The sequence below is a fragment of the Camelus ferus genome, chromosome 34 (assembly GCF_009834535.1).
Source record: "Camelus ferus isolate YT-003-E chromosome 34, BCGSAC_Cfer_1.0, whole genome shotgun sequence".
Classification (NCBI taxonomy): domain Eukaryota; kingdom Metazoa; phylum Chordata; class Mammalia; order Artiodactyla; family Camelidae; genus Camelus; species Camelus ferus.
Window position 1 is genome coordinate 12,398,647 of NC_045729.1, and position 26,003 is coordinate 12,424,649.

The following is a 26,003-nucleotide window of genomic DNA, read 5'->3' on the forward strand; positions in this document are numbered from 1 at the left end:
TACAATGAGATATAAGATGCCACCTCTGATTCTCAAAAAGCTTGTAATCAAATTTATTGGAACAAATACACACAACTAAAGAGTGACCTAGATGGATGGTGAGCTGAGTGCTGAATCCGCATGGGGACATGTTGATTTCCTGTTGCTAGGACTCTATGCAAGAACCCTGACTGAAGCTAGCGGTGAAGGGCAGGGGGAGTGTAGCTCAGCAGTAGAGCACGTGCTCAGCAGGCACGAAGTCCTACGTTCAATCCCCAGGATCTCCATTAAAAGAAAGAAAGAAATAAACCTAATCACCCCCCCCCCAAATTTAAAAATGAAGCTAGCAGTGAAGAACAGGTACATTTCTAGGGGATGAAGGAAAGAAATCATTCCAGATCCAAGCAAACATCCAGCATTCTTCTGTATTTGTGTTTTGCTGCCTTGAAGCTGTTTTTTAAAAACTAATCTCTTTCAACCTACCTTCCGTTTCCAGCACATTATGTGTCCCGCCCCACATCCTCTCACCTGTCTTTTATCCCAGCTTCACACAGGTGTAAGCTGAGGCACCTCACCTCAGCCAGACTGCGGGGATCCCCTGCCTTCTACCTCAGAGCTTCTCTGAGATCATAAGTGCTGAGCGCGGCGCACGTGCGAGCCTGGAGTGGGATTTAACACATCACAGGACGACTTTTAATCTGTGCAGGCTGAGAGCGGGTGGACGGGTGCCCGTCCACTCCTGGGGTGGAATTTTCAGAGGCTGATTCTCCACACCTCCTTAGACCATCTCAAAATGCACCCTTCTGCTTTCCCTCCCTCCCTGCGGCCCTCTCCTCGCCCCCTGTTCCTGTTCCCTGCGAGCACTTCCCCCAAGTCATCCTCCCTTCAGCAAGAGCCTCAGGCTCTGATTTCCTCAGGGAGCTGGAGCTAAAGTACCTACTTACAGGTTTCTTCCCTGGAGATTGTTCATGAATCAGCTAGTTTCTTGGTGACTCTGATGAAGAGAAAAAGCAAATCTAAAAACCAGGTATTAATGTACTGAGAGCTCGTTTGAAGAAGGGAAGGTGTAAAGCCAGGATACACAGAAGGATGCTGAGAAACCATGCTCTTAGACATAAAAAAGAAAATCACTTGGATCAAAATCAGTGAACGATTAGCTCGACCCAATCTGAGTCGATTAAATTGCAATTTCTTAAAATTTTCTCTCACATATTCTGCCTCTGCTGGCTCATTTTCTTTCTCTTTTTTTCCTCTGACACCATATCAGGCAAAAATTGTATTGCTCAGGGTTGAAAACCACTTCCTCTTTCATAAATGAGGTGCTGGAAAACTTAGATTCCAAATATGGGAAAGAGTGATTTAGGCCACTTAGGGCTATTTGGCAAATTCTAAAAGACAGAGTGAGGAATTTTTTTTATTTCAACTGAAAACAATTGACTCATAGAAAATATTAGAATACACAGATAAATAAAAGAAATCCAATTCAGGGTGTTTGCTTTTTTATGTGGAGAGAAATAGAAAAATGAGGGGGCTTTTTTCATCTATAAAGATGAAAGAAAATACTCTATTTTTATAAAGTAACATTCACATCCATTCAACAGATATTTATCAATGCACTGATTTTAAGGATGTTGCTGTTAAAGAGGTTGAAAACTCACTTTCCATTTTCACAACTTAGGAGAAAATATCAACACATGGCACTTGTCACCTGGGCACCTGAACATCCTCTCGGCTCCTCACCTGAGCTTGAACACGTAACGACTTGAGTTATTCTAGACTCACTTCTGTGGATGTTCTGGTAAATTCCGCCTTCAGTTCAAGAACATACACGATTAAACTAGACTCATTACAGAAAGATTATTGAGCCAGCTACAGTACCCCCAGGACACAGGGCCATAAGCAGAAGTGGCCCCTGCCTTCACGGAGCCTGGATCCACCTCGGCTGAGATTAGAATGATGTTATATTTTTCTACCTTTTTGCTATTACACTTTTCATACTACTCGCCCCACGACATGGAGATTTTTTTTTTAAAAAAGAAATAGAACAGCATAAGGTTTAAACTATTAAAGGATTTAAGAAAATCAGAAAATAGGGTGGGACTGGGAAAACCAGAAGAGTTGACCCACGGAGAAACATTGAGGGCCGGAGGGCGTCAATTAGGGGTGGCGCGAGAAATTCAGATTTTGGCTTAATTCTCAAAGCACTTGCTAAGTTGTTAGCAGTAAGTTTTTCTCATTGAATTCTCTTGAGGACTGGGTAAAAGTTGTTTTTTTTTTTTTTCATGCCTGGAGTCACACTTGTGTTAAAAAAAGAACAGATTTGCAGAAGTGTATTATTTGTGGTCAGGAAAGTAGGTAGTACCAGTAACAGCGAAACAGCCACCCTTTCTCATTCCTCTACAAAGTCACTGGAGGTGAGGGTGCCGTGTGAGAGAAGCGGGGGAGGGGCTGAGGCTGTGGCGCTCATGCTCCAAAATCAGTTTGGAAAATGTATTTATTGTATTTGGGAGGAGAAGAAAGGGCATTTATATGGATGTTGCCTACAGTTGTCCAACTGTGTAACAATTAGTCTTAGTAACAAAAAGAATCTAATTTGCCCCCAGAAGCCTATTGACAGAGTATTCTGCACCTACTTAATGTTTATTGATTTCATTACTTCCATTTTACCGTTTTTAAAGAAAGCCCACCATTATGGCCATGACTTAACTCAGAATCAATTGACTTTCCTGTTCAAGATCAGCCTTTAAGGGTCATAATCGGCATGAGCTGATGAGCATATCCTGACCAAGTCCCAGCCGATCACCCAGCCCTCTCGGGCCAACGCACCATGATACTCTAGTATTAAGATTCTACTCTGAGTGCTTATTTCATAGACAATCTTTGCATCAAAAAGATAAAACATTGAGTCAGTTTTGAATGTTGAAAACAGACAGTCATATCTAAATATTTAATCTGAGCTTTCTAGTATCTTAACCACTAAAAACTTAGTATGTCCAAAGCTAAACTCATATCCCCCCCCCCCCCCCGGATCTGTTTCCCGCCTGCCCCCTCTCTCAGTGATGTACACGTCTGTCCACTGAGTCTCGGCCGAGAACCTGAGAGTCACTCTGGCCTCCTCCCACCTCTCTGATGACCTGAGCAGCTGTGCACTGGTTTCTCAGTCAGAGAAATACATGCACTGTGTACCATTTCCTTCCTTCATTTCTTCTGATAATGTAAAGCGTTGACCTATGCTTTTTCCTCACTTGTGACAAGGACAAATTCTAGTTGGGTAGAATTCCCATTTCTAATAGAATGGAACTCTTTAAGAGTGAATGTGCTGGAATGGTTTGTTATGTAGGAAAAAAAAAAAACCATCTGCAGCTCATTTCAATGGCATCCTGTCATTATCACCTTCTTTTCCTTCCAGAAGTCTACTATGCCACCGCGTACTGGATGCCTACTGAAAAGACTATACAAGTCAAAAATGTACTGGACAGGAAAGGGGATGCCTATGGCTTTTACAATGACTCCATGAAAACCACAGGCTGGGGCATCCTGGAGATCAAAGCCGGATACGGTTCTCAGTCCTTGAGCAACAGGGTCATCATGTTTGCAGCCGGATATTTGGAGGGTTACCTCACTGCTCCGTAAGTACCGCAGTCATGGTGGAGAACTTCCAGGCAACCTCTGTCCCTTTCTTTGTCCAGTGGTGGCTTTTGTCTTCCTGGCATTGTACCATTGTACGCGAGGACTTAAAAAGTCACTGTGGTCCCTCGTATGATGGAAACATGATCAGAATTACATTTGTACCTAACTGCGGTCAGTACCTGCCTAGGAGACACAAAGCACTTACATTTTTAAGTCTTTCCTTCTCATGATACTGTTTTGAATGACAGCTAAGCCATTTCATCCTATAGTCATGTACTGTCAGGTAGAAAGCAAAGGAGGCTGGAGTCGTTCTTTGAGAACCACAAAACAGAGAAGATTAATTAAAAATTAATTTTAAAAAGGTAAGAGCATTTATTTTCAAGAGTCTTAGAGCAATACTTTCAAGGGGGGGGGCAAAGATTTGAAATTGAAATTTTAATGTCTAACAAGAATGTTCTTTCCAGTTCTGTTGTTACTTGATTCTTCTGTTCTCCCCTTGTCTTATGAGAATAACAAAAAAATGTAGTTAATAATGATGCAGTCATGATGTATCCTTTTTAGAGAACAGCTGTTTAAGGAAAGGCAAGTTGCAACTGATTTAAAGAAGCCTCATTCTTCCTTTGATAAAAAATGTCTTGAGGACATGTCTTTCTTTGATTGTCTGTGACCGAGATTGTTGAATGCAAGTTTGGAGAAATAATTCAGGCTGAAGTAGTGCAAGTATGAGTATTTTAGATGAAGTCCTGAGTGAGATAAATATGGGCTCTTAAGGAAGTCTGTGTAGCTGAAGGGAGCAGCTCTAATCAATGAGAATGTTGAAAGGATAGCCGTGTCTTCCTTGGACATTGTTGGGGACACTTCTGACAAAGGCAACACTTCTGATATTCTTATGTCTCACAAAGACGTAAGTTTTAACATCTTGCTTTTGAGAGTGTATCATTTCAGCCTTAATCATAATGTAAATCATTGACCTATCCTTGAGTTCCTCTATCCATTACCAAGAAAATCCATACATTCATTCTATTATATCCATTCTATTAATTTTTTGTATTTCTGTATTAGAATGAAAATTACTTAAATTCTGTTTCTTTAAGAAATACACTTAGCAACTATCCCATTTCTGTTTTCTTGTTTACTTTGCCTTTTTGCCATGTCCTTTCAAAGAAAATTCAACATGTGTAAGTTGGTCTTTTAAGATTACAAAACAACAGAAACAACAATGAATTCCTGCATATTGTGACCCAAGCTTTGAGAAGGATCTAGTAACTGAGTCTGCCTTCGCCTCCGTCCTGCAGCAGCAAATGATCAGGAGAAGGGGAGAGGCAGTTCTAGTAAACTCAGTACGGATCCTTGAGGAAAAGTTGGGAAACTCTTGGCAGCATTTCTGCTGCAGAGGGCAACTAAAAAGAGTGCTTTCATCGTTAGCCCTATGGGAGTCTGAGAGGAAGGCACCCTGTGGGCCAGAGCAGTCAAGGAAGGTTTCGTGGAAGCAGTGAGTTGTCTGGTGCTTAAGAGAGGAGAGCTGTTTGTCTTGGCCAGGAAGAAGGAGAAAATCATTCTGCAAAACAGAGTACTGAAAAAAGGCACTGACTGAGAAGTGAGTAAATTACTTGTGTTTACAGTGAGCCAGGAGTGGAGGCTCCAACTGAGCAAGTGGAGGGTATCAGGTGTGAAAAGGCAGATGGCGGCCGTATCATGGAAGGCTCTGGGTGGAGGCCCATTCGACGGTTGTCTTTCTCTATTTCAAACAGTTTCTTGGGTTGGAAAGAAGACCTCTCTGTTCAGCTCTGTCTGGGATTCATGGGTGTGGAGATTCCCCCTACCTGCTCCAGGACGGGCTTCCCATATTTGTGGTGCAGAGATCCTGAGAGGAACTCTGCTCTGCAGGGACTCGGAGGTATCTCATTGAACAGGAGATGGTGGTGATGAGCAGGAAGATGCCTGATAAAGAACAGACGGGGGTGGGTGGAAGAGGTCTTCCTCCATTTTTTATATATTTAAAGGAGAAGAAAAAGAGAAAGAAAAGGAGAAGAGGACAAAAAGGAAAGAAGAGTGGAAGAAAGGATGGAACAGAATAGAAAAGAGGAAAAGGAGGGGGATGAATTACAACCAAAACTCTCTTTAGAAGGGCATCTCCTATAAGCTTCTTTTCAGAGGCTGTCATTCTTAATTACACTGCTGAAAAGTCAAATAAGTAGGGGAACTTCTGAATCAGTGTGCATTTAAAGGATCTGCTCTGCGCCTCATGCGAAACTCAGAACAGTGGGATGTGACCCAGAATGCTTCAGACAGACCCCTGGCAATGGGTTGAGGAAGAGGGAAGAGAGGTAGGTGGTTATCAGTTTCCTACCTCCTCTTCTGATGTGGTCCAGGAGATGAAGGCTTACTATATGTTCTGTTGCCCCAGAGTTTAACTTGGAGGAAGGAGAAATGCCAAGTAGAGTAGGGAAGGGGGGCTCACAGGGATGAGAAAGGGCAGAGAAGATGCCGGAAGGAGTCACAAAATTGAGACCAAGCACTGCAGCCATAAGCACCATATGCACTGTCTCACCGGAGCAGAGAGGCCGTGTGGCCCCGCTGAGCAAAGGTGTCCAGCAACCTCTGAGGGAAAGCAGAAGAGCTTAAAACGTCAGCCCTCTGAGGCGGTGACTATAGCCGCAAACCGTGGTGGAGAAGGAATGCTAGCCAAAGGCTAGAGTTTTTTGTTTGGTTGTTTTCAGCTCCACGTGGGCAATCATCTGAAAAGCAATAGCATCTTCGTACACAAACATCATTTTATCAATTTAAAATATATACTACTTGGGGGCTGTTATTTAGGGGTGCTTTGCAAAGTGCAATCCCACGTACCAAGACACAGCCTTGGAGCCAGGGCTGAGAAGGTGAGTTCGTGCCAGAGACGGAAAGAAAGAGCCGCCTTGTTTCCCTCTCATCGGATGAAGTTGCTCAGGCAGCTGCCAAGAACGGTGGGAAGTATGGGGCTGCCATGCTTTCCCCCCTCATCACATATAAAATGGGGTGGTGGTGCTTACATTCCCCTGACCCTTGCGGGGGAAGAGGTGTGTGAGAGGACGAACACTGTGGAGTGAACGACCGACATAGTCAGATAAGGATGTTGGTTTGATGACCTCGGAATATAGAATTTCCTCTTTCTAACCTATGAAATACTCGAGAGACCAAATGAAAACACACACAAAAAATACCCCCAGATCCTCCATCATTTCCTTTGAAGCTCTCGGTAATTCGTTGCTTCTTTGAACTTTCACAACACCCTCCTGGGCCAGCTCCTGGTACTTTATCCTGAAGCTTACGGCCGCCCGCCTGTGCCGCTTACACAGGATTATCCCTTCACAGCAGAGCCTGCGGGGAGAAGGCGCTAGAAATTCGAAAAGACACGTGAACCCCAGTGTTCACAGCAGCACGATTTACAATAGCCAAGACATGGAAACAACCCAGATGACCTGGATAAAGAAGATGTGGAATATATATACAACAGGATAGTACTCAGCCATAAAAAAGAATAAAATAATGCATTTGCAGCAATATGCATGGACCTGGAGATTGTCTAAGTGAAGTAAGCCAGAAAGAGAAGGAAAAATACCATATGATGTCGCTTATATGTGGAATCTAAAAAAAGGACACAAATGAACTTATTTACAAAACAGAAACAGACTCACAGATATAGAGAACGGACCAGGGGTTAAAGGGAGTGGGAAGGGATAAATTAAGAATTTAACGGATTTGAGAATCCCTTGAATTGTTTGAGAATTCAAAAATTGCACCTCTTGGGGAGTGATGGAAATGTTAGCTATCTTGATTGTGGTGGTGGTTTCATGGGTATATACACCTATCAAAATTCATCAAATCGTACATCTGAAAATATGTGTAGTTTACTCTACAGGAGCCATACCACAATAAAGGTGTTTAAAAAGAATTTCAGGGGCTTCTCTCAACGTCCTGCTCTTCCTCATGCTCTCTTCTTTTTCTCCCTTTCCTTCCACTGTCCACACCCCATCACCTGAGGAGTCCCTCACTGTGTGACGTTGACATCACCACACAAACGTGCATTCCTGAGCCTTGCTGTGACGCCCTTCAGCCTCTCACGCACCCAGCTCCTGGCAACTCCTAGAACTCTGATTCCTGAGAGCCAGTTGCTGCCTCTCCCATCCCCACCTATTGAAATATTGCTCAACCTCCAAGACCCTTCTGAGATGCTCTCTTCTTGAGGATGCTTTTTCTGATCCCATGCCCACTGGGTGGGAGCCCTGTCTCTCCCTTCTGCTCTCTGTTAGTGCTTTGAGGACAGGGTTCCTACCTTCATCTTTGTGTACCCCAGACACCTGGCACAGCACTTCTGTCCCCAGCACTTCCTTAATTACAAGCCTGTTAAGTTTAATTAATTCATGTTGTTGCTCCAGTTCTAATAGAGATGAATCAGAAGCATGAGGTACATACTTCCACGGAACGCAGTGTCTAGCACCCTTGGCCAAATGGAATTTCGTCCTTCATTTTTTAACTCTTGGGTGGCTCCTTAAGTGTTGCAAATGAAGAGTCTCTGATGTCTCATTAATGATGGAAAAGCTGATGAATAGTTGTAGATTGATTTTTAATAAAATGAGTCATGACACCTTTCTGGAAAGAATGGGGATGAGGGTGTGGGGGCCTGGTCTGCTCTAGTTTTCAACAAAGTGCCTGGTGTCCTGCGTGGCTGACGCAGGTGCTGAGGTGACCTCCTCTGCAATTAACCCAGTTTGGGTGAGTGAACTCGATGCACCAAACGCTTATACTACCTCGGGCCAGGCTCTGGGGGCAGACAGCAAAGTGGCGGGAGACTGAGGACCTTCTTCACTCCTTTTCAGTTGATGTGTTGACACAACAACTGCTAAAACTGTGACAAAAAGAGGTTCCAGCAAGATTAAGGCACAAGCGGAGAAAGCAGTCAAAGGTGGTACCTTTTGGCGGTTTGTCTTACCTCCAGGTGATACCTTGAGTATCTCCTTCATACCCCCAACTTGCTCCTTTTGACATTAGACTGAGTATGGCTCCAGCTCAAGGCTGTGGGCAAAGCAAGGATAAGATAGACACAGTCCTGCCCTCAAAAATGTCACATGAGTCTTCAGTGTGGGTGCTTCCCCACCTGACGTCTGACGAGGCTTCCACGGGCTTCCCTGTTCTCCAGCTGCGTGATCAGTGCCACTGAGGCTGTGACAGTAAGTCCTCTGCCCCCAGCAGGTCCTTCAGCCCCCGAGTCCATGTATTCCACCCAAAGCCACACAAGAAAACATTTGGCTGCTCCGTGAAACTCACGGAAGTGTGAGGGGGGCTTCATTTGTCTCGAGAGCCCAGACAGTCCCGGCAGCCGTCTGTACTTCCCCACCAGCCTCCGAGTGGGAAGCGGTAGGGCTTGTGCTTCCCTAAGGAGCTCAATCAAGTCACCAGCCTCACCCGGCTTTTCTGCATTCCGTTCACCTGAAGTATGAGGCCCTGGGCAGAGGGTCCCTTCCCTGTCCCCCCCATCCCTGTCTAGCTTTATTGCTGTTCTCTCCCTCAATGTTAGAGGTGATGGGGGAAAGTGCCCAGCACAAGAGAACATATACAGCAGCATAAAAGATTTATAAACAGAAGTTAAATGTGATCATTTAATTTTAAAAAAATATTTACAAATAATTTGAAGGAAAAGCACTCATGAAGTTTATTGAGTTCAAGTACGTTAAATTAAAAGATTTCAAAGGATTTTAATATTGTTTACCTACCTGGCAATAAAACTCCATTCTCATTTTGTCAGTTTCAGTTCTGGAAACTACTAGGTAAGGGGTACCTAAAGTTCCCCCCAACCCTGCCTGCTCAGTCAGAAATCCTCACGTAGACTTACGGTTGGCCTTCCATATCAAGAGAGTATGTATTTAACTGAAAAAAAAAACCTGCATATAGTGGACCCTAATAGCACAAACCTATGTTGTTAAAGGGTCAACTGTACATTTTATAGCTTCTAAATCAGCAGAAGTAGAAAGAAGGACAGTGAAAATGTTATCTGAACAAGGAAAACATAAAGGAGGGACAAAGAGATTGTAAATGGAAAACAGAAAAGATTATAGAAATAAGTCCAAGGATATTAAAATCACAATAGATGTAAATGGATTACTTTCCTCAATTAAAAAAATGTTTAATTGAGGAGATGTTTAAGGGTACAAACTTGCAACGAGTAGACAAGTAAGTCCTGGAGAGCTAATGCATCTCATAGTGATTATAGTCAACAACACTGTGTTATAAACTTCAAAGTTGCTAAGAGACTAGATAGTAATTGTTCTTACCACAAAAAAATTATAATTACGTGACACAATAGAGGTGACTGCTCATGCTATGGTGATTATCAAAATGCAATATGTAAATCATGATATAATGTTATGTGTCAATTACAGCTCACCAAAAATGTTTACTGTATAGCATATGAAAGACAGTTTATTTTTTTAAGTAAGCTTTAAAATAAGGACTCTCAAATAGCCAATAATCCAGAGAGGAATGGAAATTAAAATGAGAAATCATTTCAAATACATCAAATTGCTGAAAATCTGGAAGGCTGACTGTGCCAAGTGTTGGTGAGGCTGCAGAGCAAGGAGAAATCTAACGTAGCTGGTGGTAATGTAAACTGGTACCATCACTTTGGAGAACACGTTGGCAACATCTAGTAACTAGATATACAGAGTATTCACCCCAGCAACTCAACTTGTATATATTATATACACCCTCGGTGAAGGTGCAAATCTGTAAAAAGATACATTTCCAACAACGTTTGAAGATCCATTGAAGAGTGAAAAATTAAAAACCAGTTACATGTCCATCATGGGACTGCATAAATGAATTGTTACATAGTCATATCATGGAATACCCATCAACATATGAAAAGAATAAATTTAAGCTGCAGATGATAACATAAATAATTCATTTAAAATGTCATGCTGAGAGAAATAAACAAGTTAGAGTGATAGTGTGATCTTATTTATATTTTGTTCTGAATCATGATAAATAATATACATTATTTATGGTTAAATATATATGTATATAGTTATTGTATAGAAATGTGTGTGAGAGTAATAAATCACTGGTTCAAGATTGCAGTTACCTCTGGGGAGATGGAAGAGGAATTAGTATCAGTGATTCAACTTTAGCTTATGCTTTATATCTTTTTTAAAAAATATAAAGCAAATTAGCAAAATACAATGATTTAATATAGTAGATACTTGGGTGTTTGTAATAATCTATGCTTTTCTATATATTGGAAATGATTCCCAATTTTAAATTGTGCATTTGATTTATAAAAAAGATAGGAGGGAAAGTTTTCAATAGAGGGCATCTCAGTCAGCCAAGGTCCTGGGTAATGTATTGTGGTGAAGAAATCCAAGAAGAAAAATAGAAATTAACAGTTCTCATCTATCGTTTCAGACACATGCATGACCACTTCACGAACCTCTACCCACAGCTGATTAAGAACCCTTCTGTCATGAATAAAATCCAGGAGTTTTTAACGTACGTATTATAGTTTTCCTCTTCTCTTGGTAAGTGAGGCTTCAGGGCCTGAATCTGTCACTTCAAACAGATTTCTCCTTCGCCAATCTCTTTTTCCACCTCTCAGGCAGGACTCGGAAGTGGTTCTTGAAGTTAGGTATGGCAGCTTTTGGTCATGGCATGAAAACTGATTACAGACAAATGCCTTGTAATTTGGGTTCTTTCAGGGGTCAGATTGAATATCATATCACCAACCGCTGGCACACGTGCAGGAAGACACTCTGAGGGCACGGCCCGCAAAGTTACCCCCCTGGGACTTCCACCTGGGGCCCCTCTCCCTGCAGAAGCCCCTCCCCGCCGTGGGGTGCTTCCTTTTCACGGGCCTGCTGACTAATCCTAGCTGGGGTATTAGCCCATTGATAAAGTTATAATTCTTAACATCCTCTGAGAATATTTCCATTTTAATGAAGTGTTCTTGAAGACTAATTCTCAATGTTCAGAAAATGTGCTTTATATTTGTGGGATGACAGACTAGGAGATTAATTTGAGGATGGAAGGGCAATGACACTGTGTTCTTAAACTGATCCAGAGACAGCTTGAACAAATCAGAAACAGCTTTTAGTATACAAAGTTATGTCAAATCATCCTGAATGAAGTGCAGAGAACTAAAATAGGACAAGCAAAATGAAAGGACTGAAAAAAAAAAAAAAAAAACGATACTTTTTACTAGGACAGACACATTGTTACTAGCAATAGCTGGGATAGAATGAACCCTAAACTGTGAAAATGATCTGAGAGAAATACAAATACAAAAAACCCTATCCTGAAGAGTTTTTATTTTTTCCTGTTACTTAACTTTACCATTTCTATCTACAAAAGTCAAGTCAATCAACTTGTCCTTACTGATTTAGTGAGACATTATAATTTTATATGAGATGCATCGGGACAGTCTATCCTCCACTTTCTTAGGTCTCAATATCACAGATAGGTAACTATTATGCCTGTGTTTCTAGGTGGTTCTAGATAGAGCATGGGGGAAGTTATAAAGGAAGAGTCATAGTCCTTGGGAGAAATTAAAAATACTTGAGGATTTGTTCTCATATCCTTTCAAAATGATTAGAATGTTACAAGATCTAGAATGTAAATTATACTAGCGTAAGTATCTGAATATACAATCTCTAAATGCCTGTGTTTAATTTAGCTTCAAGTGAACAACCACAGAGACCTCTAATCCAAGTCTAATTTCCCTTCCAGGAAGCAAGATCAGTGGACCCGGAATAACAGCAAATATTACAAAGATGACCCATTTTGGAGACACACGGGCTATGTTATGGCTCAGATGGATGGGCTGTATGTAGGGGCAATGAAGAGGGCTGCATTAGAGGGAACAAAGGTAAGATTTTTAAGAAGCTACTCAGGATTTATATGGTGTGGCAAAAAATACTGAAAATTAGCTTTAAATTACATTCCAGTTAAGAAGATCACATTGGGACTAGAGAATACATTTCTTACACAGAAGTACCATCTTACCTGTTTCATCGCCAGCACCTGACTCAGCATCTGACACAAAACCCAAGCTCAACGCTCAGATCAGCCAACTTGTTTCTGTGTTCTCTGTCTCTTTCATAGTGTCCTCTGGAGCAGGTTACAGAGTCTGGGATGCGTGTGCTGGCTATTTAATTAACCCAGTAAAGCTAGTGTTTTAGACATATGATTATTAAAGAAAAATGTCTAAGTGTACAAGTTTTATGCTTTCCATCCTCCACGACACACACATTCACACACACAAACCCATGCCCAAACGTCGTAATTTTTTTCTATTTTTTTAAATTGAAGTACAGCCAGTTACAGTGTGTCTATCTCTGGTGTACAACACAATGTCCCAGTCACGCACATACATACATATATATTCGTTTTCATATTTTTTCCATTAAAGATATTGAACATAGTTCCTTGTGCTATCCAAAGGAAACTTTTTTTTCATAATTTTTGAAGTTTTACTGAATCATTGAGGATTTAAATGCAAATTACAAACTGAAAAAAATTACAATTTGTATCAGAGACAATGAGCTGATCTCCCTAATAGTTAAAGAACTCCAGAAAGTAGATAAGAAAAAGAATAACCTAGTAGACAAAATTAGATAAAGCATATGAACAGTTCACAAAAGACAAATCCAAAGATTTTTAAACATATACTCAGACATACTCATAATAAAAGAAATGCCAGTATTAACTACAGTGAGATAGTGTTGTTCACCCATCAAATTGGAATTACACTAAATGTTTAATATGTTCTTGAGGCTGTAAGAGAATCATTGAAACAAGCCCTATGAGGACAGTATCTTTTAAAATACATATTTGGAAATATCTATTAAAATCAAAATTATTTCTAGGAATCTGTCCTACACACAGACTCACACACATTCAAAATGATGTGTCCAAGGTTGATTATTGTAACATTGTTTATAATAACCAAAGATTAGAAGCCACCTGAAAGGCTGTCAGTAAAAATTTGGTTAAAATATCATAATGCATCCATTCACTGAAGTACTATTTAAAAGAACGGGGAAGATTTTTTTCATCCACTATAGAAAGGTCCCAGAGATATTAAGTTAAAGATATTAAGAGAAAAAAATCAAGGTGAAGAGAAGTGTATCTAATACACTAGTGTTCTTATTAAAAAATGATTTATAAGACATTTAAAAAAGTCTGGAGAGATACACGAGAAACCAGTAAAAGTGGTAAACTGAAGACAGGGTGGAACTTGAGCGAACAGAGGACAGGGGTGAGGAGAATTTCTGCTACAGATCTCATGATAATTTTAAACATCTTAAATATTGAATGTGTTACTTACTCAAAAATATGAATGTATTACTTACTCAAAAACAAGGAAAATGTTTATGTAAATAAATAATCAGGTTGGTTGTTTTTTGCTTTCATTTTTGTTTTTTGGTGAAAACACTCGCTTGTGTTTGTCTTCTTACCACCTTTGTCAGAAAACCAATTTGTTTGCAGGTCTCCAGCCCTGGGTTACTCTGGTGGTTTGAATCTCACTGAAGCAGTGCTCTCTAGTTAATGCAAAGGTTATGGTCAAGTCTGATCATTGCCTCAGGTTTAATGCTGTCAAGGCTCTTTCTCCTGTATTAAACACACAAGCAAAATCGAAGGCATCTTTGTTGAATATTTTTGCTGTAAAGCACGGATTCTCAGCTAAAGATGATTTCCCTCCAGAGGCTATGAAGACATTTTTGGTTGTCAAATCTGGGAGGGTGTGACTGATATCTAGTGGGCAGAGGCCAGGGATGCTGGTAAACATCCCACGATGCACAGACCCCTCTGCCTAACAAGAAAGAATTATTTGGCCCAAAATATCACTAGTGCCAAGATTGAAAAAAACCTGCTATAGAGGAATGCAAAGAGTGATCTGTGTGTTTTACTGCCTTAGGACCTACTCCCCAGATCTGTGGGTAACAAGCCAGAATGTCTCATAAACTGTAAAGTAATAAAAATTATTTTATAAACCACAATACGATCTAGTGTATCTGTTATAGTCGAGACCCTTCACAAAGGAATAATTTAATGGATATCTTACAAGAGGGACCCCAGCAATAGAACATGACAGCTAATTGTCCCAAGTCGATATTAAGTGCCGTCTTTGTCTCTTCCCAGCCCTTAACACTGTTCCAGATTCAGTTCCTGAACGCTGTTGGAGATCTGTTGGACCTGATCCCTTCATTTTCTCCCACAAAGAACTCCAGCCTGAATTTTTCTAAGAGATGGGACATGGGACACTGCTCTGCTCTTATTAAGGTGAGACACACAGCGGCCTTTCTCTTGTTCTGGGCCACATGGGCTTTTTCTGTGTGTCACCCAGGTATGGCAGCATCTCACCCCTTTGCTGCAGCTCTATGTCAGCTTTAGGGGTCCTCGCTCATAGAAGTTAAGAACTGGAAGGAACTGATGGAGGGCATTGGGTGGGTTCTGCTTCCTTCATCATTTTTCCCTTCCTTATATACCCGCCAGTCCCACCTTCCAGAATCTTTCACTTTGGAAGCAAAAATAGAGTCTGTCTTGTGCACATAAAAGGTTAATTTTCCAGTAGTGAATATAGCAACCCTGTACCTGTGTGAATTGACACACCCCTGTACACTTCCTCCTTCTGTTGTCAGTTATCTGTATCCCTCTGCATTATCCACTATAATTCTGGCTACAGGTTCTTCCTGGATTTGAGAACATCTTTTTTGCTCACTCAAGCTGGTACACGTATGCAGCCATGCTCAGGATATACAAACACTGGGACTTCAACATCATTGATACAGACACAAGCAGCAGTTTCCTCTCTTTCAGCAGTTACCCAGGTAAGTAAATTTAGAGGGATATCTGAACACTTTGGGTACAATTTCAGGATAAAGCCTTGGTGATTCAGAGTAACAGGAATGGAAGAAGAAATGTTTAGTGATTAGTATACATGAATGAAAAGTGATTTTTTAAAACATTTTTTATTGATTTATAATCATTTTACAATGTTGAATGAAAAGTGATTTTTAGAGTGCTGTTTGAACCTCAAATACTCTTGTTTAATAGAGTGGCATAAACTAAGTTAGTAGAGTTGTCAAAAATTCACTTCAGCAAACGCTAAGTATTTATTAAGTCCAAGGCGCTTTCCTAGGCTCAGCAGTGGAAGTCAAGATGAGCGAGGCAGATCTTGATCTCAGCATCTCCTTGAGGGCCTATCTCCATTTCCCTTTTTTGTGTGATTTCTTTTTTTTTTTTAATTGACGTATAGTTGATTTATCCATTTTTCTTACTCGTTGCAATTTCCACAGCACTTTACCTATCGTGTGGCACCTAGTACTTAATAAATTTTTGCTGAATCAATGGATGAATGAATGTGCAAGCTTTTAGCTCTTACACTAGCAAGATAAGTACAATGCAGATAATAATAATATTATTGGATACTGTATATGCTACAAAAGAAGTGTAAGAAATGTTGTTTTCAAAATAGGGACAGCTCACATCTGATTGTTGGGAAAAGGAAAAAGAGGTTGATGCTTGAGTTGAACCATGAACAATGACTAGAATTTGAACAGGTAGAGGTGGAGGGGAAGGCTTCATAGAGTGGAGATTGCAAACTCCTGTGCCTAAAGGAGACAGGAAGATGATATCGATGAATAAAGGGGTTGGTAGAAGAAAACAGAAGGGGAAACAGTTGTAGTGAACCCGTGGAAAGGGAGTGAACCGCTCAGCCCCACGGACTGTCACCTAGCGGTGTGGAGATCAGTGTTTCCAGATCCTTAGGCTTCTCAGGAGAGAAACATGGATCTAAAAAACAAAACTCACTGTGTGAACCCATGAAAGCATGTCTGCTAGCTGGAATTGCCCCCTGCAACTGCAGGTTTGCAACCTCTGCAGGAAACATCATAAGCAAACGCAAGGGGGAAATTCTTAGCAAGCTTCTAAGTGTCTGGACGTGGATGTGATGTGGACACTTTTGATCTTTAACAACATATATGCAATGTACAGGGTGGTTATACCGATGACCTGCCGTGTCTGTCTTTGTCAGAGTATTTTAGTCAGAATATTATTGCACTTTCTGGTATTATTGTTCCTAATAGTATTAGCACTGGTTAGGAATTCTGACCAGGGAATAATGTGACTTTTTCCATCCTTGTGATCCTTCAAGACTACTTTGATTTCATCTTCATCATAGTTTGCTTAGTTTTAGTATTGAGGGGAACTGAGGACTCCTCTCTCCAAGTTAGACTGTGCTTTGATCCTTTTGTGTTTCTTTAGGCTGAAATTTAAGGACAGCAAGATACTGAGACAGTCAAATATTTGTATTCTTCTTATTTGTGGTAAAATGCAAAGTTCAGATGCTGCCTGAAATCTTTGCTTGGAAACCTTTGAAGAATGGTGGTCTTCCATTGCCTTAACAGTCCTGGATCCCAAAGGTAGTGACAGAGAAGGACATGGAAGGACTGCTGTGAACCTTTTGATCTTTTGACCTTCTAATATTTGCTTATATATCCTTCCAGACTAGACAGCTACAGAGGTAGGCACATAGATAATAGAGATTTCTAGATTAATTAAACTAAGAGAAAACCAAAAAATATCTTTTTCACTCCCAAGATGTTTTTACAGGAGCCAGTGGAGCAATGAGATTCATATTTTCTCCAATCTGGACAACTTTGTTCTCAACAGCAAAAATGAAAAACATGTAGAATCTTATTTATATTACAAAGATTTGTTTGATTAGCGAATCAGCCACATTGGATTCATCCAATAGATATGGAGCTAAGGTTTACCGAGAACTTCATACCGTGTCTGTGTGCTGTTGATCCCAGAGCAAAGCTGAGTTGTTTTTCTTCGATGGAGGAGTGCCATGGTAGAGTGAGTGCATTAGCAACGTGCTGTTAGTTTTATATTCAAAAATGGCAGGACCTGGAGGTTCCCCATGACGTGGACAAGGATGTTAAGAATTGCTGAGTCAGAACAGACAGATCAAATCATGAGATATTTGTGACTTGGCCGAGGCACACATCGAAGATGATGCTAACTAGGATGGCACAGATACCGTTATAGTAAAGATATAGATAATTCGGAAGATTTCGTATGCACCTATCCATCGTTACGGTACATCATGACCCTCCTGCCACAGTCTGTAGAGTGACCATCAAGATGATTGTTATAAAAGGCATTAAAGCTTTGAAACACGATGACTTTTTTTTGAGATTTCCACAAAGAAAACGGTAGTGCTGGGACAGCTGCTAAACTGTCCTCAACCTGTGAAATACAGCTGCTTTACTTTGGTGAGCCTCAGTTTTCTGATCTGTAAACCGAGGCTAACAAAATGCTCGCTTCATAAAGTTGTAAACTGTGTAATGTATTCATAAATTCTACAATCTTCTGTTAAAACATGCTAGGCAAAGGATTTATGATGAAAAATAGGACAGATGTGGTCCCTATTCTAACAAAATTTACATTCTGGTGAAAAATGGAGACAAATGAAAACAGCAATGATTAAAGTGTGATTTGTGTCATAATAAAGAAGATGACTTTGGGGATGATGCGAATCGTTTTTAAGAGAAAGTGAAATTTAAGTTGAGGCACAAAGGACAAGTGTAAATCAGCCAGGCCAATGGGATAACGGATGATGATGGAATGTTCTGTTTTTTCGTATAGATATATTTAATTTAAAAAATTTTAAGAAAAATGCCTGGCCAGGGCTGGGATGAGACAAACAGAAACACTTCAGCATCCAAGGCAGAGGGAAGGCTGTTTGCCTCTTTAGAGAATTGCAGGGGTGTGAAAAAGGAGATGCAGATCATGGACAAAAGGCAGCATATGTAGAGGCCTATAAGCAAGAAGAAGCAGTGGAGGAGGCCAGAAGAAATGAAGGACAATGCAAGGCCATTCAAGTGACAAGTGAAAGTGACAGTAATAGATCTGCATTTTAGAATGAACCGGCCCATGAAAGGAGGACATGAGAGGCTTCCAACAGAACCTGTAGAAGGCTGAGGCAATAATCCGGGCAACTCAGGCCACATGGTGTTTTGCAGATGGTCAATCAATATATGGATGGAAGCCTGCTATTCATCTTCAAGAAGGAAACGAGATGTCCGAAATGACTGGTGAATCTCTATGGCAGATCACGACTTTCCGTGTGCTTCCTGTTGTCCTTGCCAGAATCCTGGAGGGGCAATTGCCTAATAAGAATTGTTGGAATTCATTCTCAAAACTGTACTCCAGCATCAGAGAATAGAAGGAACAACAGTGTTCCTTCACAATACATTCGTCAATACGACAAAAGGATTTGCTGACCCCAGCACACCCAGACTTATCTAAGCCAGTCTCATGCTCTGTGCTCACCAGAGGCACAGCTGACTCCATACAAACAGAGGTGGAGGTGGCTATTCAAGGAAACAAATTAGTATAACAACCTCCATCTTAATCTCGAAAGGATTTAAGGTGAGGTCCAAGGTGGCAGAGCAGGAAGATTTCTGAACTCACCTGCTCCCGCAGACACACTGAGTCTACCGCTACACATGGATCACTTCCCTGTGAAAACTAGATGAGCTGCTTCCCATGACACAGAATCAAAGACCGCGTTGTGACAGGTAGGAGAGACACGTGTTCTCGCCAAAGACCTCACCTTACTGTGTGCAGCAGGGATCTCACCGGACAGGTGCTTCCCCGGGAGGAGTGAGGGATTGGTGCCCCGCACCAGGCACCCCGGTCCCTGAGATCTGCACCAGGGGGATGAGCCCCAGAACCGCTGGCTTAGAAAACCAACAAGACTGATATCCAAGGGCTGCAAATTACTGTGGGAAACTGAGATCCCCGAATTAAGGGGCTTGCATGCGGCCTTACTTACCCCGACACCCAGCAAAGAAACAGCAGTTTGCAAAGTGCCTAGACTGTATGTGGAGGAGATTCACCTGCCGATCTAAAGGCAGCGGCTGGAGGGGCGGGGGCGGTGACGTGCTCCCGAAGGCAGAGGCACTGGTAGCAGCTGTCACGGCGCGCTCTACCGAACCTGCTGGCGCAGGGGGGCGAGTTTGGCCGCAGCACCTCCCACTGCTAGCTAAGCAGGCCCAGGCGAGTGGCCGTGGCCGTATCGCACTGCCTTGCTGCAGTCTGCAAGCGTGGGGTGGCGGGGGGAGGTGAGACTCCTCCAACCCCGGCTGGGGCTGAGAGCTGTCTTCCTGAAGCTGGTGAGCGTCCCCCACCCCCTCCACTCTCCAGCTGCCTTGCTAAAGCCAGTAGGCATGTGCAGTCCACAGGGACACCTCTTGATCCCCTGGCCTTGCTGGCCAAGGGCACTGGCATTCCTGAGCTCCACAGGGCTGTAACAATCAGAAAGACAGTTCTTGGCAGGCCACCACCTCAATGGCACCGCACAGACAGCAGGCTGAAATAAAACTGGTTTATTCCTGTGAAAAAGGCCTATTTACTTGGCTTGGAGCTTCAGCCAAAGGGGCAGGCTTCAGGCTTCCCCCACCCCCCGCCCACACGTGGGTCCAACAAGATGCCACGAGGAGCTCTGGGGTCGAGCTGTGGGCGGCCATGGTGAGCAGAGCCCTGCTGGCCCTCGGCGTGCCTTGTGCATAGCTGAGCTGACCTTCTGGCTTAGGCACGTATGTGGGCCCCTGTCTCACCTGTGGTCTCACCGCAGAGCTGCCTCCCTTCTGCAGCACCCCGGGCAGCAGGGAGGTGACAAGTGAACTTTACTCACTGCGCTCCCCTGCTGGCTCCCGTGACAGTCACCTCACCCTCTGCAGGCTTCTGAGCCATGTGTTCAGCAGTCTTTTGAGGGAAGGCAGGCCCTGCCCCCTAAAAGGGCTTTTTAAAACCTCGCTGTTAAACATAAACGGGCCTTTGTAACAGATCTCAGGCCTCCAGGTGGTGAGGTGACTTCCTGCTCTCACGAGTCAGCCTTCAGCTGGATGGATAGTCCTTGCAAAGTTGGAACTGCTCTTCTGGCTCTGCCTGCAGGCGTCTCACCTGTCCTACCCACAGGTGGGGGCTCATCAAAAGTAGGCGTGTAGTCAGCTCAGAAAGGGATCGCACTCTGAGATTGCACTGATCACAGCTTAAGTCCAAGAGAAGACGGACAGTGCTGCAAATATGTTGATATGTGTTTCCTCTGTAAAATTCCGAATGTCACTTTAATGACCAGAAAAAGAAGTATCATTCATATTTTTCTTAGTACTGTGCATAAGACTTGCCTTTGTGGCCATCGTTGACAAAGCACGGTAGTGATTTTTGAGAGATTCATTAGAAGCCAGTATTCACAGGTGACGTGATAAGTGTCGCAGAGTCATTAGGTAAAATGGTGCTGAGGAACTGCAGAAGCCAAGAAATCTGTGTTGTTCCAGTACAAGCAGGTTACAAAGCGTCATGGCTTTGTAATCATAGTACTGCTGCCTGTTTCTCATCTAGGGAGATACAAAAACTTCCAGGAACAAGGCATTTGGTAATAAAGAATGCAAAGAGATGGTACCTGGACACTTCACAGAGAATCTTCGCATACACTGATTGGACAGTAGACAAATACGTTAGTATGCTTCTCAACCCATTATTCTAAATCTTCACTGATAAATCACGATACCTCCCATGGGCCCTGGAATTTTGTCATACACTTCTTAATCAAATTGTTTATATAGGTAGGGGCCCTGGAAAAATTACTTGCCTGAGTCTCTGGACACTCTAAGGATGGTTGTCTTGTATAACTTTGTTCTAGAAGCCATCCATCCTGCACAAGAAGGGCTTTGAATAGCTGTGGTCTGTTTTCCCTAACAGCTGATGAGGCTAAGGAAGATAAAAGCCCTGACAAGCCCTCTGCCAGGACATTGTGTACAGATAACTGCTGATTTTGGCTCAGCAGTCAAGAACCAAGCAGAGGGGAGAGTATAGCTCAGTGGTAAAGCATGTGCGTAGCATGCACAAGGTCTTGGGTTCAATCCCCAGTACCACCACTAAAAAGTAAATAAATAAATGAATCTAGTTACCTGCCCCCTCAAAAAAAAAATTTTAAAAAACAAAGAACCAAGGAAGTAAGACATAGAGAGAAATCCCATAGGGAATGATGGCACTGAAAAGGCAGGCAAGACCACTGCATGAAGACCACAGTGCAAAGATCTTCTTATCAACAAGGAGAGCACAAATAACGAATGTTGGTGAGGATGTGGAGTAAAGGGAACCCTTGTACACTGTTGGTGGGAATGTAAATTGGTGCAGCCACTGTGAAAAACAGTTTGGAGTTTTCTCAAAAACTAAAAATAGAACTACCATATGACTCAGCAATTCCACTCCTGAGTATATATCCAAAAAAACCCCTAAAACCCTAACTCAAAAAGATACATGCTTCGGAACATTCATAGTAGCATTAGTTACAATTGCCAAGATATGGAAGCAACTTAAGTATCCATCAGCAGATGAATGGATAAAGAAGATGTGGTTTTTATATGTATATACAAGTGGAATACTACTCAGCCACGAAAAATGAAATTTTGCTATTTGCAGCAATATGGATGGACTTGGAGGGCATTATGCTAAGTGAAATAAGTCAAAGAAAGACAAATACTATATGATATCACTTAGATGTGAAATCTAAAATCTAAAACAACAAACTAGTGAATATAACAAAAAAGAAGCAGACTCACAGATACAGAAAACAAAATAGTGGTTACCAGTCGGGAGAGAGGGCAAAGGGGTGGGGGAGTGGGAGGGACAAATTATTCGTTGTAAGACAGGCTACAAGGATGTATTGTACAACACAGGGAATAGAGCCACTGTTTTGTAGTAACTGTAAGTGGAGTGTGACCTTTAAAAATCATATTAAAAAATAAATTAAAACTTATTCATGTCAAAAAATAGATCTATAGATTTCAATTGCATTGGATCTTTAAATAAATTCAGAGAAAAGCAGCATGTCAGTAATACTGAGTCTTCAATCCACAAATATTGTTTTTCTATTTATTTAAGTCTTTAATTTGAGCAATGTTTTGTAGTTTTTAGTACATGGATCTTACATACTTTTAATTAATTTGAGTCCTAAGTGATTTTTGATACTACTATAAGCAGAATCAATTTTCATTCCTTTTTCCAATTGTTCACTGCTTGTATATATGCATTAGTTATCTATTGCTATGTAACAAATCAGCCCCAAACATTAGTGACTTAAAATAATGATAATTACTTGGTATCTCATGGTTTCTATGAATAAGGAATTTAGATAAGGCTCAGCGAGATGGCTTGTCTCTACTTCACTATATTTGGGGCTTTAGCTAAAGACCCAGACTGAGAGGCTGAGATCTCCGATAACTTATCTGAAGCTGAAGGATATACTTCCAAGTTGACTCACACGATTAAGATGATGCTGGCAAATTGATTTCCTCCACCTGGGCCTCTTCACAGGGCTGCTCAAGTATCCGCAAGACAAAATGCCTGGTTTCCCCCAGACCAAGTGATCCGAAAGAACAAGGCGGAAACAGCACCTCCTACTGTGACCTAGTCTCAGAAGTCACACACTGTCTCCTCCACCACATTCTACTTGTTAGAAGCCTGTGATTAGGATCAGCCCACACTCAAGGAAAGGAAATCAGAGTCTGTCTTTTAAAGGGAAAAATGTCAAGGAATTTGTGGAAATTTAAAAACCACCACAATACAGAAATACTGAGGGTTTTTTTTTTATATATATATTTCCTTTTTATCCTGAGAACTTTCTAAATTCATTTATCAGTTCTAATAGCTTTTTTGTAGATATCTTGGGACTTTTCTCGTTGCATAATCAAGCCATCTCTGCATAAAGATGGTTGTACTTCTTCCTTATCTTGTGTGTCTTTGTTTTCTTGCATGAGTGCACTGGACAAGACCTCCAGGACCCCGTAGACTAGAAATGGCAGGGAAATCCTTGCCCAGTTCCTGATCTTAGGGGGAAAGTATTCCGTCTTTCACCATTAAGTATGATGTTAATTTTTGTCGATACCCTTTGTAAAATTTCTGAAGTTAAAAAAGATCCCTTCTCCTCCTACTTTGTTTACTAATATTTTGTTAAGGATTTTTTTCATCTGGTATTCATGAGAAATATTGGCTGTGGTTTCCTTTTCTTGTAATAGTATTGGGGTAAGCCTGTTCATATCATCTGAGTTTGGAATTATTTTCTTCTATGTTTTCTGAAAGAGTTTGTGTAGGGCTAGAATTATTTTTTTCCCTTAAATATCTAAAAGAATTCAGTGATTAAGCCATCTAGATATGGAATTTTACTTGTGGGAAAAATTTTAAACTATGAGTTCAATTTCCTTCATTGATATAGATCTATTCAGCTTTTCTAATTCTTCTTAGGGCAGTTTAGAAATTTTGTGTCTTTCAAGGATTTTGTCCATTGATTCTAATTTAGCATGTTTATTGATATAAAGCTATTTATAACATTTTATTAACCTTTTCATGTCTGTAGGACCTGTAGCTAAGTACCTGTAATCATTTATAATACTCTTTTTCCTTGATCAGTCTAGCTAGAAGTGTATCAATTTTATTGATGTTTTCCAATAACCAGATTTTATTTTTATTGATTTGTTTCCTCTTTGTCCATTTTCCTCTCACATTGGTTTTCATTCTTATCTTTAGCATTTTCTTTTTTCTACTTACTTTGCATTTAATCAGTGTAGTTTCGTAGACACCCAAGGATATTGGAGAGACTGAGATTTTTTAGAGCTAACTCTCTCTCTGGTTTTCTTGTTTCAGAGGTTTCCTCTAAATTTCTACTTGTTCTTCCAGCTCTGAATTTTACCCTTTGATAGCCTGTATGAGGTGGGGAGAACCTTCTGTCAAAGTTGAGGCAAATTCATATCTCTCACCAGGAACAAGTAAATCATGAGGGTAAATCTCTCAGTTCTTTCTGTTTTCACCCCGAGCTCCCTGGCATCTCTCACATTCTTGCACAGTTAATGCTCAAATTTCTCCCTTTAAATTCTCAGCACTGAACTTGGACTTCCAGCCTGAGTCATGATGGCCGCAGTCTTCCACCCTCAGAGCTGGATTAGGGCATGCACTCGAACAAGGGACCCACATATTCATATTCCCAACTAATACCACCCGTGTTCAGGTTTTTCCCTGCCTTTGGTCACTTCCGGGTACCTCCAGCTCATTGTTTTACATGATTTTGTACAGTGTTTATCATTTTTATTTGTGGGAGAAATCATCGCACCTCTCTGTGCTGCCACTGGAATACTCACCCTGGGTGAGCACTGTTATTGCCTTTTGTTTTATTTTTTTAATGTTTTTACTTTTGGGGGTAGGTAATTAGGTTTAGTTATTTATTTGGTTTTAGAGGAGGTACTGGGGACTGAACCCAGGACCTCGTGCATACTAAGCACGTGCTCTACCACTTGAGCTATACCCTCCCCCCATTACTGCCTTTTAATGCGTTTTACCCAAATGTTTTCCATATTAACAAAAGGTGTCACAAGAGCCCCCCTTAGAAGCCTTCCCTAACCTTCAGGCTGAGTAAGCTGCTGCTCTTTTCAGCTTCCCGGGTGCCCTGGGTGTAATTTCTTCGGCACCCATGTCCCATATTCACATCTCCATCTGCAGGGCCAGCACAGAACCTTCCACATTGCGATCATCGAATAAACGCTTATGGAAGCAAGGAAGGAGGAAAGGGAGGAAGGAAGAAAAGATCATGGGAAGAAAAAAGGAAGGGAGAGAGGCAGACAGATTACAAATGACCCGCTCTGATGTGGACCTGTAGGGACTGAGGGCGAAAAGGAAAAATACAGTGAATGGTGGAGGTGGGGTTGCCTAAAAGATCGTAGTCTCCAACACAACCTCATTGTTTTCTGTCTGTACTGCCCTCCCTTTGATACTCTTGACTTGAAAACAAGAGTCCAGGATGCTCAGGAATTGTTTTCAAGGCATTTCAGATGCAAACCCATATGTTCAGCCCAGGAATTGGACGTTGAAGCTAACTAGTCCTTTGTAGCCACCCTGATTATGAATGACATGAATAGGACCTAACTAGTTTCTTGGGAATTAGGCAGTCCCCGAGTTTTAAGTAAGTTACTTTAAAATGTTTGTGCTTAACTTTGTATTGAAATAAAAAGAAAAAAACTAATATTCATTTAGTTCCTACTTACGTGGCTGGCATTATAACTGACCCCTGTGTGTAGGCATCACACACATTTGGTGTGTATTATGTCATTTCATAAAAACCTAACAAGGAGGGTAGTGTATCTGCCTTTCTCAAATAAAGAAACCAGTTCAGAGAAATTAAATAGCCGGCTCAAAAGCGCACTGCTCAGTGGTTGGGGTGCTGGGGCTCAAACACAACCTAAACAAGTACATAGTCCCTGTTTCTGTTTTCAGAAATGGTTCGGTTTGTATTTGAGCTGAAT

General features: G+C 41.5%; 1 protein-coding gene across 1 annotated transcript in view; it reads left to right on the forward strand.

The window, feature by feature from the left end:
- Positions 1–26,003, forward strand: part of PLBD1 (phospholipase B domain containing 1) — a 43,295-nt gene that overhangs the window by 4,899 nt on the left and 12,393 nt on the right. The window contains exons 2-6 of the mRNA XM_032473102.1: positions 3,389–3,608; positions 11,047–11,130; positions 12,364–12,502; positions 14,779–14,919; positions 15,323–15,467. Of these exons, the coding sequence (XP_032328993.1) occupies positions 3,389–3,608; positions 11,047–11,130; positions 12,364–12,502; positions 14,779–14,919; positions 15,323–15,467 (729 nt within the window). The remainder of the gene's footprint in view (positions 1–3,388; positions 3,609–11,046; positions 11,131–12,363; positions 12,503–14,778; positions 14,920–15,322; positions 15,468–26,003) is intronic.